At 41.5% G+C, this 19,395-nt stretch overlaps 1 protein-coding gene across 7 annotated transcripts in view; it reads right to left on the minus strand.

Annotated features, from left to right (window-relative positions):
• Nucleotides 1–19,395, minus strand: part of ralgapa1 (Ral GTPase activating protein catalytic subunit alpha 1) — a 382,583-nt gene that overhangs the window by 261,873 nt on the left and 101,315 nt on the right. For all 7 annotated transcript variants that reach the window (XR_010975714.1, XM_068039277.1, XM_068039282.1 and 4 more), the window contains exons 12-16: nucleotides 17,084–17,224; nucleotides 16,693–16,841; nucleotides 13,892–14,021; nucleotides 10,400–10,637; nucleotides 294–455 (exon numbers count right to left, since the gene is read on the minus strand). Coding sequence is in view for 6 of the 7 variants with exons in the window: in XM_068039277.1 (XP_067895378.1) it covers nucleotides 294–455; nucleotides 10,400–10,637; nucleotides 13,892–14,021; nucleotides 16,693–16,841; nucleotides 17,084–17,224 (820 nt within the window). In the remaining variant the exon portion in view is untranslated. The remainder of the gene's footprint in view (nucleotides 1–293; nucleotides 456–10,399; nucleotides 10,638–13,891; nucleotides 14,022–16,692; nucleotides 16,842–17,083; nucleotides 17,225–19,395) is intronic.

Here is a 19,395-nt window from a genome sequence, read left to right on the forward strand (position 1 = left end):
ATTTATGTTAAATGCTCCAATTTTAAAAGTATCTGCAGTTGCAAAGGACATGAAATAATTAACATTATTTCAGCAAGTTGCAAGAAACTTGATGACTCAATCCCATTCAACCATGATATCAAAATGAAAGTCAAAAACAAAAATAAAATCATATAAATAGGAAGTTAGATCGTAGTATTCCATTAGCAGATTAAACTTCTCAATTAAGGATACACTTGTGCCAGTTCAAAAATGTTTGCTAACACTGAACAAGTTTGAAAATTCCTGTTGATTAATATTTCAGTTTTACCTACCTATAGTTTTTTGTCGTACTATACTTCTTGCCTTTTCTGTTCCTGGGGAACCTGCAGTGGTAGCACTTCGCTGCCTCATTTGCACTTGTCCAGGTTGATCACGACTCCAACCTCGTGAAAATGATTTATCAACTGTTGACCTTTGACATCCGTGACTACCACCTAAATTTCAACAACAAGCAGCCTAAGTGTTAACATTTTAATAACTGAATAATTTAACTACTTAATGTCAGAGTTAAGTAAACTTTTATAAGGATGGCTAAGATATAGCTTTAAAATTATGGCCAGTCTCATCCTTCCCCATTCCACTGTTAATAAAGCAGACAGAATGCTGCATTACAGCAATGTTTACAAAAAGTAGATAAGCTAGTTAATCCTCCTTTCAGCATTTTCTTTGTCCTTTCACTCATATACATCATCTACATATTATAATAATTGAGCATACTTTGGTTCAGGATAAACAAGCTCAACTTACACAAGTTGAGGTGTCACAACATTGTAGACAAGGTTGGTGTATGTGGTTTCTTACTCCCTATAAGATCCCAAGGATCTATGCAATTGTCAGTTAATTTTGACCTGAAGCCAAATTGAAGCCATCAGATCTCTTAACAGCATAGCTACCATTATGCCAAGTGCCAGCACAGTCACCTTTGGGCCAGAAGATTCTAGGTTTAAGACTCATTCCAGACATTGAGCACATACTCCTGGCTGATACTTCCACACACACCAAGGCAGTGCTCTGTTGTCTGAAGTGCCATCTTTCATAAATGTGCCATGGGATCTTTTATGAAAAAAAAGTTCTTCCTGTGTCCTGGACAACATTCATTCTCTAACCAACACCAGCAAAAGAGATTAGCTGGTCATTCATCTCATCATGTTGTGGGACCTGTGTGTGCAAACTGGATGCAGCATTTGCCCATAGAACAACAATGACTGAACTTCAAAAAGTATATAAATGCAATTCTTTCTAAGTCAGCCCAGATACAAATAAATGGAGCCCATTGGGACTGGAGTCCAAAATGCCCTATGAAAGTTGCTGTTTGTAGTATGGGATCTGGAAGAAGCATTCTGATGCAGGATCAGTAACCTCAGTAGGTCATTACATCGAGACTTTGGGCAAACTGAACATTGAATACCTTTGCAAATTTGGTCCAGCAAAGCCTCCTTGGTCAGTTCCTCAATAATTTACCTCCTTCTTGTTAAGGAAGTTCTTTTCAAGATGCCAATTAGTTGATGGGGAAACACCAAGTAGACCCCTCTTCATCCCAGGAAAGACAATGTCTCTGACTGCTTCAGAATATGAACACATTTGTTAAGGGAGTCAAATTGTTTACAGTGCTCTGACCAACTTCTGCAGAGTACGATCTGTGTCTAGATTCCATTCAACAGTTGGAGAGAGATAATGGCAGGGCTGAGGTTCATGATCACAGTGCATGATATCTTAGAATAAATACAAATGATCGCTTATGCAACCTTTATAAATCTTATGACAGCATCCTCAACATTCATCATTGCAAATGATCAGCGATATCCAACTGGGAGTGGCCAACAGATATATGGAGATTGGACAGGTGTGATCATCTTTCAATTTTATCCTGAACAATACATGAACTAAGATTTAAACCCTTTTCATGGATGCAATTTGATATTCAATTAAATGGTTGCCAAAACATAACACAATTTTAAACATCAAACACGTGATTCTGAATAAATGCTGTGCAAAGTACAACAGCCCAAAGCCTTTTGCAAAATGAGCAGCATGGTTATTGTGTCCCAACTGGTGCTGCATAGGTTACAGCAGAAGAGAATGCGTGAGGCTGCCTAGCTACATCACAATTCATGTGAAGCCATCAATTATAAATAGCAAGAGTGTATGAAGTATGTCAAAATGCAGTATTACACTTATAATGTTTTTACCTACAGGATTATGTGAAACAAGACTGACTTCTAATGGATCTGTATTCCTCAATTTGACATGGTTTACTGTAGAATCAGACAACGTGGTGAATGCAAGGAAAAGTTTAGACAAAACTTTAATGTCAAAGTAACACTTCATGTTACCCCACGAAGGGGATTACAGGCAGGTTCAGCAGAAAGCAGCTGTGCACTTTCAAACAGCATCACCCCACTTCCCAGGTAATGGACACAGTAACAAGACCATGTCCATCAGGACAAAAATTCCACAATCCAGGTAGATGCAGGTTTGTGGGGGGGGCGCGGGGGAAGGTGTAGATGCAGGTATGGGGGAGGCAAGGTGTAGATGCAGGTATGGGGGGGGGGGCAAGGTGTAGATGCAGGTATGGGGGGGGCAAGGTGTAGATGCAGGTATGGGGGGGGGGCAAGGTGTAGATGCAGATTTGGGGGGGGGGGGGGAAGGTGTAGATGCAGATTTGGGGGGGGGGGGGAAGGTGTAGATGCAGATTGGGGGGGGCGGGGGGAGGAGGGTGTAGATGCAGGTTTGTGGGGTGGGGCGGGGGGGGGAGAAGGTGTAGATGCAGGTTTGTGGGGTGGGGGAGGGAAGGTGTAGATGCAGGTATGGGGGGGGCAAGGTGTAGATGCAGGTATGGGGGGGCAAGGTGTAGATGCAGGTATGGGGGGGCAAGGTGTAGATGCAGGTATGGGGGGGCAAGGTGTAGATGCAGGTATGGGGGGGCAAGGTGTAGATGCAGGTATTGGGGGGGCAAGGTGTAGATGCAGGTATTGGGGGGGGGCAAGGTGTAGATGCAGGTATTGGGGGGGGCAAGGTGTAGATGCAGGTTTGGGGGGGGGGGGGGAAGGTGTAGATGCAGGTTTGTTGCAGGGGGGTGGGGGGAGGTGTAGATGCAGGTTTGGCGGGGGCGGGGGCAGGTGTAGATGTAGGTTTGTGGGGGGGGGGGGGGGGGGAAGGTGTAGATGCAGGTCTGGGGGGGGGGGGAAGGGTGTAGATGCAGGTTTGTGGTGGGGGGGGAAGGGTGTAGATGCAGGTTTGGGGTGGGGGGGGAAAAAGAGAAAGGTGTAGATGCAGGTTTGTGCGGGGGGTGGGGGGAAGGTGTAGATGCGGGGGGGGGGGGGGAGGTGCAGATGCAGGTGCGGGGGGGGGGAGGTGTAGATGCAGGTGCGGGGCTGGGGTGGGGGGAGGCAGGCTCAGCGGGGGGCAGGCTCGGAGGCCAGGCTATAGGGAATTGCTTCACCAGCTTAAGAATAAAATGAGGGCACTTTTTTAAAAAATGGCAATCTTTAATTTTACAATATATGCAATGTGATATGGAGCACCAGTTTCAGGAAATTAAACAGATTTGTGTAGGGGTTGCATAAAATACATTTGAGGTTGCCATAATTGATTTTACTGACAATAATTGGTTAAAGAGAACAAAGAATGAGCTGTGGTTTATCCAAAAATGATCAGCTATCACCAATTTACATAATTTTTTATTGTAAATTTTTACATGAATTTTTATGTTCATATGCACCCTTATGAAACTAGAGAATGCAGCCTAAGTTTTTTGAAGAAATAGATTTGTTTTATGTACTTTCCATGCACGAATGTGCAAAAAACCTGAAAAGCATTGTAAATCAGCTGGATGCCAGGAGCCCCAGCCAAAACAAAAAAAAGCAAACTCTCAGTTGCAGGTCTAGGATGAACGCTTTGTGAATAGGTAGCAACAAGATTTTGTATTACTCATTTTTTTCAGGATCATGCAAAGCTTTCACTGGTTTCAATAAACCACTTACTTATAAAGTCTTAAACAACAACACAACAGGATAACAGCAGCACAATGGCAATTTTACCGGACTTGTAATCCAGAGACAGGAGTTCAAATCCCACCCGACAGCTGGAGGAATTTAAATTCAATTAATTAAAAAATAAAGTTGTAAAATAAATCAGTATTGGTGACCATAAAACTACCAGATTGTCATAAAAACCCATCTGGTTCACTCATGCCCTTTATGGAAGGAAGTCTGCCATCCAGACCCATAGCAACGTGGTTGACTCTTAACTGCTCTCTGAAATGGACGAGCAAGCCAGTCAGTTTACATCAAATTGTTAATCGCTACAGAAATGTTGAAGAATAATAAAACAGGACAGACTACCTAGTATTGGCCTCAGCATCAGATATGACAAAGGCACTCCCTGCCCAGTTCACCTGCAAATTCCTCCTCACTAACATCTAGGGACTTGTGCCAAAATTGGCAGAGCTGTCCCATAGATCAGTTAAGGCAACAGCCTGTCACAGTCATACTCTCAGAATTGTACCTTTCAGCCAATGTCCCCTTACTCTGCCACCACCATCTCTGGACATGTCCTGTCTCACCTGTTAATTGGATGAGAGGTGATCTTATTGAAACATCAGATCCTGAGGGGACTTGACAGGGTGGATGTTGAAAGGATGTTTCCCCTTGTGAGAGAGACTAAAACTAGGGGGAACAGTTTAAAAATAAGGAGTCTCCCATTTAAGACCGAGATGAGGAGAAATTTTTCTCTGAGGGTTGAGAGTCTGTGGAACTCTCTTCCCCAGAGAGCAGTGGAGGCAGGGTCACTGAATGTCCTTAAGGCAAAGTTAGTCAGATACTTGACAATCAAGGGAGTCAAAGGGTATTGGAGGTAGGCAAGAAAGGGGAGTTGAATCCACAAACAGATCAGCTAAGATCCACACGACAGAAAGGATGCACTGGAGGGTGTGTCGCGGAGGTTCACCAGGATGTTTCCTGGGCTTCAGCATTTCAGCTATGAAGAAACATTGGATAGGCTAGGGTTGTTTTCCTTAGAGCAGAGAAGGCTGAGGGGGGGCACCTGATTGAGAGTATACAAAATTATGAGGGGCATAGATAGGGTAGATAGGAAGAAACTTTTCCCCTTAGCGGAGGTGTCAATAACCATGGGGCATAGATTTTAGTTAAGGGGCAGGAGGTTTATAGGCGATTTGAGGAAAGTGCTGGAAAATGGGATTAAAATAGATAGGTGCTTGATGGCTGGCACGGACACGATGGGATGAAGAGCCTTTTTCAGTGCTGTATAACGCTATGATTCTATCTTATAGAATGGTGGTGCAGGCTAGAGGGGCCGAATAGCCTACTGTTGCTCCTAGTTCGTATATTAATTGTGCTGAATTGTCTGCAGATGGTGGCATTATCCGGGGAATCATTTGAGTCCTATAAAATAGACTAAAACTATGGTTGTTGCATTAGGAGGTGTATGCTTATAATGTGTAACTCTAAATAAATATCAAAGTGTGTATAGATTGCCTCAGTGCTATCTTTCACGAACTAGCTTTCTGGAATAGAATATGGCAGCAGAGGATGGTTTCCTAAAGGTTAAGGTTGGAAGCGAAGAAAAAAATAATCCTAGTAGCCATTGTGAAAAATGGCAGAAAACAAGTGAGAGTTGTCAGGGTGTAATTACCCTTCGATGTTCTTGGAGTCTGAACCATACGATCAGTGGAAGAATTAAGTGAATATATGGGCATAAGTTGCATCCACAAAGAGGAAACTAGGTATGGCCTTGGCATTGTTGTTTCCTACAAGTAGTAAAATAAAAAGTAAAAATATTTTGTGAGCTGGATGCCCATCAGTTGGATAATGGAGGTTTGGACCTATTGGTTTTTTGATGAAATTTACAAGAAAGATGATCTGTTAAGTGCCTATGAGGCATGGTCAGACTTTGATAGATTTCAGAAAACAGATGGTCATTCCATGGAGGAATAGATCAGGGTTTTAACAGATTGTATAAAAGATTGACAAAAAATTCAATTTTGCGATCCCCTGGATTAGTACTAGTGTTTAACTTGCTTGATTGTGCTAAGGTGTCTCATATATTGACAGGCTCCTGGTTCTCACTGATGTTCAGTTCTCAGAGAAGGAGCCCTGTTGGATCAGATGTTGCTGCCTTGAAAAAATATTCCTGGGGAAACAGTCATTTCCTTTAGCCTTCATAGAACAAATGTGGCATTCTGAGATGACAAAGAATAGAGGATTCAATGATTGCCAGATTTTAAAATGGTCCAGATACTGGATGCAGGTATCAATACAATGAAAGGATTAAAGACCAGCAGAATGAGAATGAAATCACCTTTAGCAGATCTGGCTATTATAGCAGAAGACAGAATTGTAACAGCAACAATAGGCAAACGAATCCCAGGAATGCCCAAGGAATAAATAATAGATGAGCTTGAAGTATTATTATATGGTGAACTGCCCAAAGAGAAGAGACAGGGTCCTCAAAATGACACAACACAGAATTCTCAGGAAGAGGATGAAAATACTGAAGAATCAGAACAAATGGTACTGGTCACAAGGACTTTTAGTCCTGTGGTGAACATATTAGTCATAGACTATAACTGTGTAGTGCTAGACAGTGCTTGCACTTGAACAGTATATGGGACAGATTGGTTAAAATGTTACTTTGATTCACTAATGAGGATGGAAGCAAGCTTGAAGAATATAAAATTACTACTTGCTTTAGGTTTGGCGATGACAACACATGGAGATCACTAAGGAGAGTTGTATTGTCATGTAAAATAGATGGAGTAAGCCATTTTTATAAGTAGTCTCTAGTGAGGTACCTATGCTGTTGAATAAACCTTCTATGAAAAAGACACAAAAATGGAAGGACTCAGGCCGGGTCCGGGACCGGAGCTGGATGGGGCCGGGTTCGGATGGGGCCCTGTCGGGTTCGGGGTCGGATGGGGCTCTGTCGGGCTGGGGTTGGGTCCCATTTGCAGACCCGAGCAGGTCTTTACTTCATGATGCATGCTGATTAGTTCTTATCTCACGTTCTGCAGTAACGCCCCATTAAGATTAAGAGCAGAATTTATGTATTAAGATTAGAGCAGAATTTAAAATTTGGGAGTCAGGTTTGCGTGGCTATTAAATAAAAAAAATCGAAGTCAATTTATTCTTTAAAGCAGTGTGGGCATCACTGGCAAGGCCAGCATTTGCTGCCCATCCATAATTGCCCTCGAGTTGCCTGCGTTGCCTTCTTGAGCTGCTGCAGTCCAGTCTGGTCTGGGGGGGCGGGGGTGAGCAAATTTCGCAAGGTAAAACGCATGTAAAATATACCTCTAATAAAAACAACAAATGTGCATTTTTGTGAAGAAGCTTTAAATGAGAAGACAAATTGATTGACTTACTTACGCATCACTATACTGAAAACTGATTTAGTGACATACCAGGCATTGTTTTTGCTTGCATAAGTAGTCAGCCTCTGCCTGCACACATGATGTAGCAATACAGAGTATTCTGGAATCACATCCATCTGTCAGGAGTGGTCTTGATGTCCCCCTCACTTTTCCCCGTCCCCCTCTTCTTTCTCTCCTCCCCACTCTTTCTTTCTCTCCCCCTCTCCCTTCCTTTCCTCCCCTTTCCCCCTCTTTCTTTCCTCTCCCTCTCCTTCTCTTGCCACCTCCTCCTCTCCCCCTCTTCCACCCCCAACTCTCCCTTTTTTCCCCCTCCTCCACCCCCAACTCTCCCTTCTCTTTACCCCCTCCTCCTCTCCCCTCCTACTCCCCCTCCCCCTCTCTTCCACCCCCAACTCTCCCCCTTCTTCGCTTTTCCCCCTCCTCCTATCCCCCTCTTCCTCCCCTTCACTCTCTCCACCCCCCCTCACCCTCTCCACCTCTTCATCCACCCTCACCCTCTATTCCCACACCTCCTCCTTTCCCCCCCCCCTCCCTCTCCTCCTTTCCCCTCCCTCTCCTCCTTTCCCACCCCTCCCCCCTCTCTCCTCCTTTCCCACCCCTCCCCCCTCTCTCCTCCTTTCCCACCCCTCCCCCCTCTCTCCTCCTTTCCCACCCCTCCCCCCTCTCTCCTCCTTTCCCACCCCTCCCCCCTCTCTCCTCCTTTCCCACCCCTCCCCCCTCTCTCCTCCAATTCAGTTTCTGGTCAATGGCAACTCCCAGGATGTTGATCGTGGGTCATTCAGTGATGGAAATGCTGTTGAATGTCATGGGGAGATGGTTTGATTCTCCCTTATTGGATTTAGTCATTGCCTGGCGTGAATGTCACTTGCCATTTACCAGTCCAAGCCTGAATGTTACCCAGGACTTGATACATATGGACAACGACTACTTCAGTATCTGAGGAGTTATTAAGCAGAGTAGGTCTGGAATAACTTTAAATCAATAATCCTATTTAGAGAGTGTTACTCCCATCCCAGTTAATCATGCTGGGTCATCACAGAAAGATGATTTTACATCTAAAGAGACAGAGCAATTGTGAAGCTTGATTGGCCAGCTGAACTGATTGGGCGCTCAGACTAGACCAGCAGCTCATTTTGATGTGTTGGAGTTAAGTACTATGATGCAATACCCTAAAGCAGAGAATGCTTAAAGGCCAGTTAAAATGTAAAATAAAAATTAAATCTGGAGAAATACATACTTCAGTTCCCATCCTTGGATGACTCAAAGAACATGTCACTTTAGTCACTTTAAGCGATGCTTCACATGTTCATCTTCCTGATGGGTGTTCTAGTGCAGCTGATTTCATAATATTTCTCATGGGAAAAGTTTACTTCATTCATTCCTGACATCGTTGGCAAGGCCAGCATTTGTTACCCATCATTACTTGCCCTCGAAAGGGTGATGGTGAGCCGCCTTCTTGAACCGCTGCAGTCCACGTGGTGTTGGTACACCCACAGTAAAGGCCTGCTCGGGTCTGCAAATGAGACCCGACTCAAGCCTGACAGAACCCCATCCGAGCCCGACCCGGCTACAGTCCTTCCATTTTTTCCCACGCCCAACCCGACCAGACCATCAGTTAACTTACCTTCCGTTTTTCACTTTGTTCCTTACCTGCACAAGCTTAAAATACTGCAGCAAAACGACCTTTAAAGTCCAAAACATAAATTAACATTAAAGTCACTTACCTGAGGTGGTGATAGAGCGTGTCCGATCCAGCCCAATCCGACCCGGAAGTGCGTCCCAACCTGACCCGAACCAGGCGCATGTAGTCAGGTCCCGTCGGGTTCGGGTCGGGTTGCAGGCCTTTAACCCACAGTGCTGTTAGAGAGGGAGTTCCAGGTTTTTGACCCAGCAACAGTGAATGAATGGCGTCATATTTCCAAGTCAGGATGATGTGAGACTTGGAGGGAACTTGCAGGTGGGGGTGTTTCCACGGGCCTGCTGCCCTTGTCCTTCTAGGTGTAGAGGTTGTGGGTTTGGAAGGTGCTGTCAGAGGAGGCTTGGCGAGTTGCTGAAGTGCATCTTGCATATGGTACACTGCATTTGGACGGAGTGCAGCATCAAGGAGCCCTAGCAAAATTGAAATCAATGGGAATCAGGGGAAAACTCAGATGGATGAACAGACTGCAGCTGTTCACCTTCTCAAGGCCAATTAGGGATGGGTAATAAATGCTGGCCTTGTCAGCGATGCCCACATCCCATGAATGAATCAAAAAAGAGAAATTTAGATGTATTCATATTGCTCCTATAATGTAATTAAATGTTCCAAGGCGCTTCACAGGAATGATATTAAACAAAATTTGACACAGAGCCACATAAGGTATTGGGGCAGATGACCAAAAGTTTTGTCAAGGAGGTATGATTTAAGGAGCATCTTAAAAGGTGGAGAGGGGTGGAGAGGCTTAGGGAGGGAATTCCAGAGTTTAGGGCCCAGGGAGATGAAGGCAAAGCCACCAAATGGTTCCACAATTAAAATCATGGATGCTGAAGGGGTCAGAATTCCAGAAGTGCAGATATCTGAGGATTGTGGGCCTGGAGGAGATTAGCAATAGCTTTCTGAGGCAGAAAGCTGTCAGGGAGAGAGATGGAATCAGTGGCTAGAAATGGAATGGAGTTTGTGGCAGAACTGGAGAGAGTGGCTTTGGGCTTCCCAATATTAAGTTAGAGGAAACTTCTGCTTGTCCAGTACTGGATGTCGGAAAAACAGTCTGACAATTTAGAGACAATGGATGGGGTCAAGTGAGGTGGTGGTGAGGTAGAGCTGGGTGTCGTCAGTGTACCTGTGGAAACCAATGCAGATTTTTTCGGATGATGTTGCCGAGGGGAAGCTTGTAGATGAGAAACAGGAGGGGGGCCAAGAACAGATGCTTGGAAAGCACCAGAGGTAACAAATGATTGTGACTTAAGAAATACACTTTTGTCATACAAACTATATTTAATAGTCAACTATACCTTTTCCTTTGTGCTTCTTCTGTTTTTGTTCACTCAATTTATCTAAAGGAAGATCATGCAAATCAAGGTTGTACAAGTTCCGGGCCAGCACTTTAGTTAAGGTTTCCATTGTCATTGCCCATTCAGTAATAAGTTCTTCCCAGCATGTAAGTGATGACAACACCACCAACAATTCGTCCCACAGCTCTCGGGAAACATACACATCCAAGTTTGCTTTGATCCAGGCTACTATTAGCGTCTAAACAAAACGGATAAAAAAACCCAGAAAATTAGCAAATTACTGGAGATCCCACCTGTCAACTAGTTTTTGCAGATATCTGTGCTTTTCTTAAAAAGACAGTTATTACACCCAACATAAATAATTTGTCTTGTGCTTAAATTCCTACTGGTGTTCATAACACTTCATTTCCACATTATTAACTTTTAAGTAAAACGTACAAGAAAATATATATGTATATTAAAAATGTTTTCCTTGCATATTATTTTGTGGAGTGTTTCATATTTTATCTAGTTTTTCCTCTAGAAAATATCAAGTACCACTGCATGAGTTATCATAAAGCACAAGTTGGCAAACTCATTAATCCCATTGAGAAGTTAACAACTGGAAACGAAGCATTTTCCTCATGGAAGAAACTAAAAATAAGTATACAGACAAGTTACATCAGCATTCTTAACAGGGCTAAAAATAAAATTAAGTTATGGGAAACAGTGCCTCTATCTGTCACTGCCTCAGAATAATAGCGTGCAGAAACAGGAAAATATGAAAATGAAGAGAACAGAACAGACAAAAAGACTTGTTGCAGTGAAATCTATAACAATTTGCTTTCAACATTCAGTTAATAGAAAGTGAATTTCCTATTTAGTGCCCATTCTAAAGGGGACAACGAGGGGAGGGGACAACAAGGGGAGGAAACACCAAGGGGAGGAAAAAGAGGAAAAAAAAGGAGGAAAGAGGGGGAAAGAGAGAAGAAAGTAAAGAGAAAAGGATAAGAGAAATAAACCAGGGAAGAAAAATAAGCAGACATGCACTTTCCTTCCCAATCTGTGCAATGACTGATTTCAACATTTGCTGCTCATACTTAATTTCATGCTTTAGCATTCAAAGTTTCTTTCACTTACATTTAATTTTTTTAATTTTATTTTGAAGCATCTATCTGGAAGTAATGGCAGATAATCTCTTACCGGGGAAGAAGTTGTCTCCATCCTTTGACACCCTTCCCAAAGTGTAGACGGGAAGCAGTTTCATTTACATAACCTGGCTTTAAAAGATTACTAGAAAATTATCTCCCACTGTGCCTTCAGTCCTTCAACCCCCTTCTCAAAAAACCCTTTACTTCCTGTCTTCATATTGTTGGACACTAAGGGAATCAAGGGATATGGGATTGGGTGGGAAAGTGGAGTTAAGGTAGAAGATCAGCCATGATCTTACTGAATGGCAGACCAGGTTCAAGGACCTACTCCTCTTATTATTTTGGGTGTTCTTAAAGTGCACTGAGATTCTGTTTTATATGAACACTAAATAAATATAAAGTTGCTGTAGACAGAATAAAATGTAGGAGGAAAAACTAACCAGTTGATATGCATTATGAACCACAATTTTTCTGGTATATTGTCAGTTTTTATTAGATTGGAGTAGATAACACACTAAGTAATGATTAGTACCTTGTGAAATAGCACCAGAAGGTTATGTTATTAAAAACATAAATTAAAGCCATGTGAAGTAATTATTCTGAGTAAAAGGAGGGCAGAATTTTAACGCTTTTATAGGAATCTTAGGTCAGGTTCACTTGAAGATTTTCTCATTAAAACCAAGGAAATGCTAATTACATACACACACTTCCTATTACAAAGTCTTAATATTTTCGTAATTCAAGCCTATTTTAAATGTCCAAATCAGCCTCTGATCTTGGCACAATTTGCAGTATTTACCAAGTGACTTGATGTATTCTGTATGGGCTGTACAGAAGTTGTCAGGTCATAGATGCAACTTAGATTTTTTTTTTAAGCCTTTTTCCTCAAGATGTAGTCGTCCCCCAATATCCAAACGCTCCGTAAAGAAAATGTTGCAGATATTCAACTTTGGCAGGGATGAGAAAATTGGCAGTAGCAGATTGGCCACCCATTACACACCCCAGCCAATTTTCCATTCCAGTGATCCACTTCTGCCAGTTTTATGCCCCAAGCTGAAACTATCTCCCAAAAACTCCATGTCCCAGCGTATGGACTCAGATTAGTACTTGCGATGGCAATGAGAGAGAAACTGTTGCTGTCGTGCTACGAGTGACTAATGTTACGAATGTGCCTCTGTGTTTTGTTAAATATATTTTTTGAGGACTCCTTTTTGAAAGATTGAAGAAATGTTGAACTTTGGGGTTTTCAAAAGGGGTCATATATAGGCCACTTGACTTTGCAAAATAGTCCCTGGAAATGTTTTTTAAAAAGGAGCACAGAGATGCCTTGTGAGGAAAACAAGCCTTTCCGGGAAAGCACCTGACTTCCAGCTCAATAAACAACAGAGAACTTTGGACACCTGGAGAAGCTGCTTACAAAGAAATGACAGGTCAAGATTGATAAAGGTGAAAAGGTTGACCTCTTGTCAGTTTTGCTTTTGAATTGTTTTGAGTTGGGGTTCAACTGCATAAAAAGAGAAGAGAACTTCCAAGGAGAGAAGATAATTCCCATGGAAGGAGAGAGGGCCACAACCCAGCTCAGCTTTCCAGCATCTCTCTAAAAGACACTGAGAAGTCCAGTGTCAATTTATCTCGTCTCCTGTCTTTGAAGAAAAGCCTGCTACATTAATTCTCAACGCCACCTGAAAAGAAATGTTCTAAAAGATCCCAGTGACCCGTCTACATGTACTTGGAGGCCAGAATGTATGCCAGTTTTGGAACGCAATATATCTCACCTGCCGTTTCTTCAAGAATGAGCAAATATTCAGCCCAAGTGTTTTTTCTGTCTGTAGCAGAGCTCTAAAAACAAAAATCCCTTTATTTTTCCACTTAACCGGTGTATGCATGGGTGTGTGTTTGAGAGAGAGTGTGAGGGGCTAAGGTAAAAAGGGACTTTAAAATTTCAATCTGTGCTTTATGCTTTTCTTCATTACTGCTTAAGACTTGTTTTATAATAAACTGATAACTTTCTGTTTGTTAAAGAGACGTCGTTGCGATTAAAAATAGAGTCTATGATTGACTGCATCGGTAAGTGGGAAAAAATTTAAATATATGTTGTGACCTGTGGAGAAGTGGAACTAGAACAAACAGTGCACTCCTCCTGCCTCACTCGTAACACTAAACATACAAACCAGATTGATCATTTCCCAGCAGCAAAGTCCCGTCACTGAATAAATCCTTCCATTTACCACCAAAACTACCTCAACTAACGAGCAAAACAGGATTCTTGATTTCAACCCAAATTATGACAAAATATTAAACAACTTCAGTTATTAAACACCACATATACTTCAAAGAAAATTGATCCAGATACACGCTTTACCCGAAACAGTGGCGTAGCAAGCCTTCCTGCCAACACAGAATTCTTTCTCCCTTGAGATAGTGGAGGTGCTTGCAGAGGTCGCTTCATAACAGCTTCTGTAATTCTCAACATAATCAACAACAGCTGCTCCCTGCAAGAAAAGATAGGGAAGTATTAAGTCATTGATGTTCTGTACTACGACACCCAAAAGTCAAATCTCACCTTCAAACAGGTTTTCATGATGTAGACTCAAAATTTAACTTTAAAAAAAAGTTACTTTGTCATGTGATACAATTTATATGCCAACCTTGTCTCTCTAGTGGTCTCAACTTGGTATCAGATTTGTAGTATAATACCATCAAATCTCATTCCCCTTCAGTTGCACGACCTCTCATTGAAGATGGTAGCCATTGGTGGAGTAACATTGCATTAACTGCAGTTTAACAGTTGGAGGAGATGCAGCATTCAGAATCCAATGCACACCAATATGTTACATCATCACGATATATATTGGAGCCACTCCACACCTGCTTAGTGCCACTTTTGAACACCAACCAGTAGCAGAATCATAAATGTCAAGGTATGTATACATTTGTTATTAATGCTGGACCTTGTAACATGATTATGTTTTAAAAATTGAGACCTCATATCCACTCTGCAAAAGGCCAAGACAGAAGTCTTGGTTACCAGGACAACAGAGAACAGAGATCCAAGACTTTCTTTGGAAAAAGAGACACTGCAGGGCTAACACCTGAAGAACAATGCGTTGCACCCTCCCAGACTTTTGGGTTGTAAAACAAGTAGTTAGTAATTCGGAAGATACAAATGAACCAGACAGCTGTTAACAGCTGGAAACAATGGAAGGCCCAAGTGGCTCTGTAAAACCAGGCTTCTGGACTTGCATATTGGAACAGTATAATGAGCTACTGACTTTTGAGTACAGATAAATTTAACAGACAAGCTGTAAGTGAACTCCGCAGTTGCAGCCTCAGAGCAGCCTGTAAGAAAAGAAGGCAACCAGCAGCGGAGGAGGGGGCATCAAGAAATACCTCTCAGAATCTGGATACAGTAAAAGGCTATAAAGACTTGAACCTGTTTCGAAAATTGAAGCTTGCAGAGAAGTAGATGACAAGCTAAATCACCAGGAAACGCCTTATTCAAAATCCTGGAACTCCCTTTCTAACAGCACTGTAGGTGTACTTACACACATGCAGTGCAGCGGTTCAAGAAAGCAGCTCAGCACCACCTTCTCAAGGGCAATTCGGGACGGACAATAAATGCTGGCTTAGCCAGCGAAGTCTACATCCCATGAATGAATATAAAAAAATATTTTAAATGGACATTTAGGTCGGAAGTGTTCGGAGAATTGAGCGAGGCGTACATTGAATTTTGAGAAGGTCTGAGAGATCCAACCCATTGCAACTTTGGGAGGAGTTTGGGACTTTTAACCATGAAGGATTTCACCATCAGAAAGGACGGTTTAATGTATAAGTGTGGTGTGAGGTTTTCAAGTATTTTAAGTAAAGAAAGTACCTTTCTTTGTAATTTGGGGTATCATCTACTTACAAAGTACTATTGAGTTAATTGGCAAGTTCTTTTAATTTAGTTATAATTAAAGTCTTAAAACGTGATATCTTGTGTACTTCTTTACATTGGTCAGGGGGTCCATATCGAGTGTGTTTTTTTATATTAACAATCTGATTAAGTTTGTAACTATTTCACAAGATAAACTGCTGGATTATGCTGATTTTGCATGATCTGGCTTGCACAAGCGAAGTGGTAATATTTTGTGGCTCTTACTTGCTCTGCCTGTGACAATATAACAGAGACAAAAGAAATTATACTAAACAATAACTATTTTAACCAAGGTTCTTGGAATTCTGTAGTTGAGCAATTAGGTTAATTTTTTTTTACAGAAACTGACTGCCACTACATACTGCTTTACTACATTAAGCAAACATTTTCATGCAAACTTGCAAAAAATTGAAGGAAGGGTGGAAAGTTTTGCTCTGATTTTCACTGGTGGTGTGCTGCATGATGCGTGCACCATGATTTATTGTTGGGAAGGGCCAAGTACACAGCATAATTCATTGGGGTTTACTCACAAGGTCCAGATGAAATCTTTTTTTGCTTTTGTGCAAAAAATGATACCTTCAGATTACAACCAATCAGAACTGTGTTTTTTTTTATTTTACCGAGTATGATAATCTTCTTTATGTTCAACTCTGCACCACTTTTAACAATGAATACTCTCATGAAGATTAGCCCCAGGACAGGCTCTCTTTATATTTCCCATCTAAGTTTATCATAAACTCGAAACTGCTACATTTCCAGTGTCCACAACAGCTTCTCTCATAGTACTTTTAATGAAGATATACAATAAGAAAGGATATGGAAGGTTTCAACTTAGTCATAATTATAGTTTAACGATGATAACTTTTATGCTGTGGACTGCAGAATGAGATTGCCAAAACTAATTTGAATGAATGTATAGCTTTTGTTGACACACCACTTTCACCCAGAGTTGTGAACTTTATAGAATTTGGTCATACATAATTCAGAAAATAGGAATTGTTGGATGAAAAACCCCTCAGAAAAATTAATCCCTGTCAATTAGTTGACAACAAACCCAGACACAAGGTGATGAAAACCCTTGCTGGTGGCAAGTTATGGGAACCATAGGTCCAAAGACACCTGCTACACTTACAATAGGTCGTGTCTCAAATTATTTAAACTGCACCCCAAAATATTATTTTCCAAAAAATAAATTTAAAAAAAAATAAACCACATTTTTGCAAGGTCACTATGCAAAATTCTCATACCAGGTTTTCTTATTCATTGTTGTATGGACAACCATGTATCTGTAGATGTTGAGAACACGTTTACACATATCTACATGTTCATCCAAGAGGGCTCCAATTTCATTAGCAGGTTCTAGCAGCAATATATTTGCTGAGTTGGTTATAAAAACCTGCAATATAATAAGGACATAATAAAATGTAAAAACAAAGAAAATAAATTGGTCAGTCATGTCATGCATGTGGACTACACAGGACATAACAATACAAGGCATAGTTTAAAAAAATACATTTTTAAGATTAAATTTAGAAGCATCCATCTAGTTCCCAATGTCAATGTAAACCTATGAATAGTAATTAACTTCAGGAAATAGTGCAACTGACTCAACAACAAAAAAATCCTTAAGAAGCGCACCTGCAGTGATGCCTGAACACCTGCACACACATTCCTCTCTTCTTCCTCCATTTCAGGTGCTTTGTTAATTGCATTCTGGTAGGATGAATTTCTTGTCCAGCTAAGATTCCTTATATGACCTGGTGTTTTAGCCATTTTATCCTATAGATTAAGTGATATAGAAGAGTATAAACATTAGTGAAACAAGTTTGTTTTGTTAATTCTAAGAAATGTTTTTGAAATGGTTCTGCTTTGTTAAGCAAAATACTGCAGATGCTGGAAATCTGAAATAAAACCAGAAAATGCTAGAAATACTCTGCAGATCAGGCAGCATTTGTGGAGACAGAAACAGAGTTAATGCTTCAGGTTCATAACCATTCATCAGAACTGGCGCGCGGGACTTGAACCCACAAATTTGGCGACTCAGAGGCGAGAGTGCTGTCAACTGAGCCACAGCTACTAAATAATCAGAATTTTTTACATCAAAAAAAACCTGAGAAATCTATGAAACAAGTTAATACCTGCATGACAAAGGATTGGACTATTTTTAAAACAAAAGGTAACATTATGCACTTGAAAAAATACAAAGAAATGTTCTTGAAAATGGAATAATGGTGGTACTGACAACATCTGTTAACCGGTGATTATCTAATTTAGCACAAATCCTGGATTTAGTTTGAAAACGTGCCATTTTGCAGCCTCGATATCACACCACGAAAGTGGCAATTCATACATGGTGAAACTTAAAAATCATTGCAGACTCTCAACTATACACACAAAAATATGAAACTGGACAAAATGACACTAAACTCTCCTTTCCAACCACTCTACTACAGAAATAACATAAGAAATAGGAGCAGGAATAGGCCATTAGGCCCCTTGAGCCTGCTCCTTCAGTTAATAAGAGCATGGATGATCTGATTGCGGCCTTAACTCAATTTTCCTGCCTGCCCCCCATAACCCTCGACTCCCTTGTAGATCAAAAATCTGTCTAACTCAGCCTTGAATATATTCAATGATCCAGCCTCCACTGCTCTCTACTACTGTCTTAATAAGGGATTCTAGCATTTTCACAATGACATGTGTTAAGCTAACTGGCCAATAGTTTCCTGTTTTGTTACCACCCTCCACTCACCCCCCCCCCCACCCTTTCTTGAATAGAGGATAGGAAAAAAAGAAAAGGATGAGGTCAGTAGGGAGTAAGAAATGATTTTGGCTTGGAAGATCAAGGTTTAGAATCAGTCTGTGTGGAGATAAGAAATAACAAAGGAAAGAAGTCACTGGCGGGAGTAGTTGAGAGGCCCCGAAACAGTAGCTACACTGTAGGACAGAATATAAAATCAAGAAATTATGGGGTTTTGTAGGCAAGGGACTGTAACAATCATGGGCTATTTTAATCTTCAGAAAGATTGGACTAATCAAAATGGCAAATGCACTCTGGAGGACGATCAAAGATCACAGACCTGAAACGTTAACTCTGCTTCTCTCTCCACAGATGCTGCCGACCTGCTTAGTATTTCCAGCACTTTCTGCTTTTATTTCTGATTTCCAGCATCTGTAGTATTTTGCTTTTATCTTAGAGCAATACGTCTGGAACCAACCCTTGAATATTTTGTTCCCAGCCTTGGTACACTTGCAACCACACCTCTGTAATGGCTATCGTACCAATTTATTTCTATTTGTGCTAACATTCCATCCATCTGGTTATGAATGCTGTATGCATTCAGATGAAGAGCCCTTAATTCTGTCTTTTTACCATTTTTCCCTATTCTGACCTTATTTGCTGGTGCACTCATGTTTTTATGCTCTGTTCCTTCCTGTCACACTCTGGTCATCATTACCTGTACTGCTGCCCTGCACTATTGTCTTGTCGTATCTCATTAGCTTTCCCCTCACCTGAACCCTACCTCCCCCAACGAATATAGTTTCAAGCCCTCTCTACAGTGCTGGTTATACGATTTGTGAGGACACTGGTCCCAGCGCAGTTCAGATGAAAGCCGTGCCAACGGTACAGCTCCCTCTTTCCCCAGTACTGGTGCCAGTGCGCCATGAATCAAAACCCATTTCTCCTACACCAATCTCTGAGCCATGCATTCAACTCTCTGAATTTACCCTATGCCAATTTGCTCGTGGCTCAGATAGTAATCCTGAGATTTATACGCAGTCTCCTCCTGACTTAATCCCTGATGCATCTTCAGCTTTTTCTTTCATAGGTTGGATATTCCTTAACTTATAAAAAACTAAATAAAAATGATATCTATTCTGAGGAAAAGACACTGCCTCCTTTTTGGAAATGTTTTATGATAGAGTTGATATGCTGCAGAGTCCCAAAA

Source organism: Heterodontus francisci, chromosome 9, assembly GCF_036365525.1.
Source record: "Heterodontus francisci isolate sHetFra1 chromosome 9, sHetFra1.hap1, whole genome shotgun sequence".
NCBI classification, from domain to species: domain Eukaryota; kingdom Metazoa; phylum Chordata; class Chondrichthyes; order Heterodontiformes; family Heterodontidae; genus Heterodontus; species Heterodontus francisci.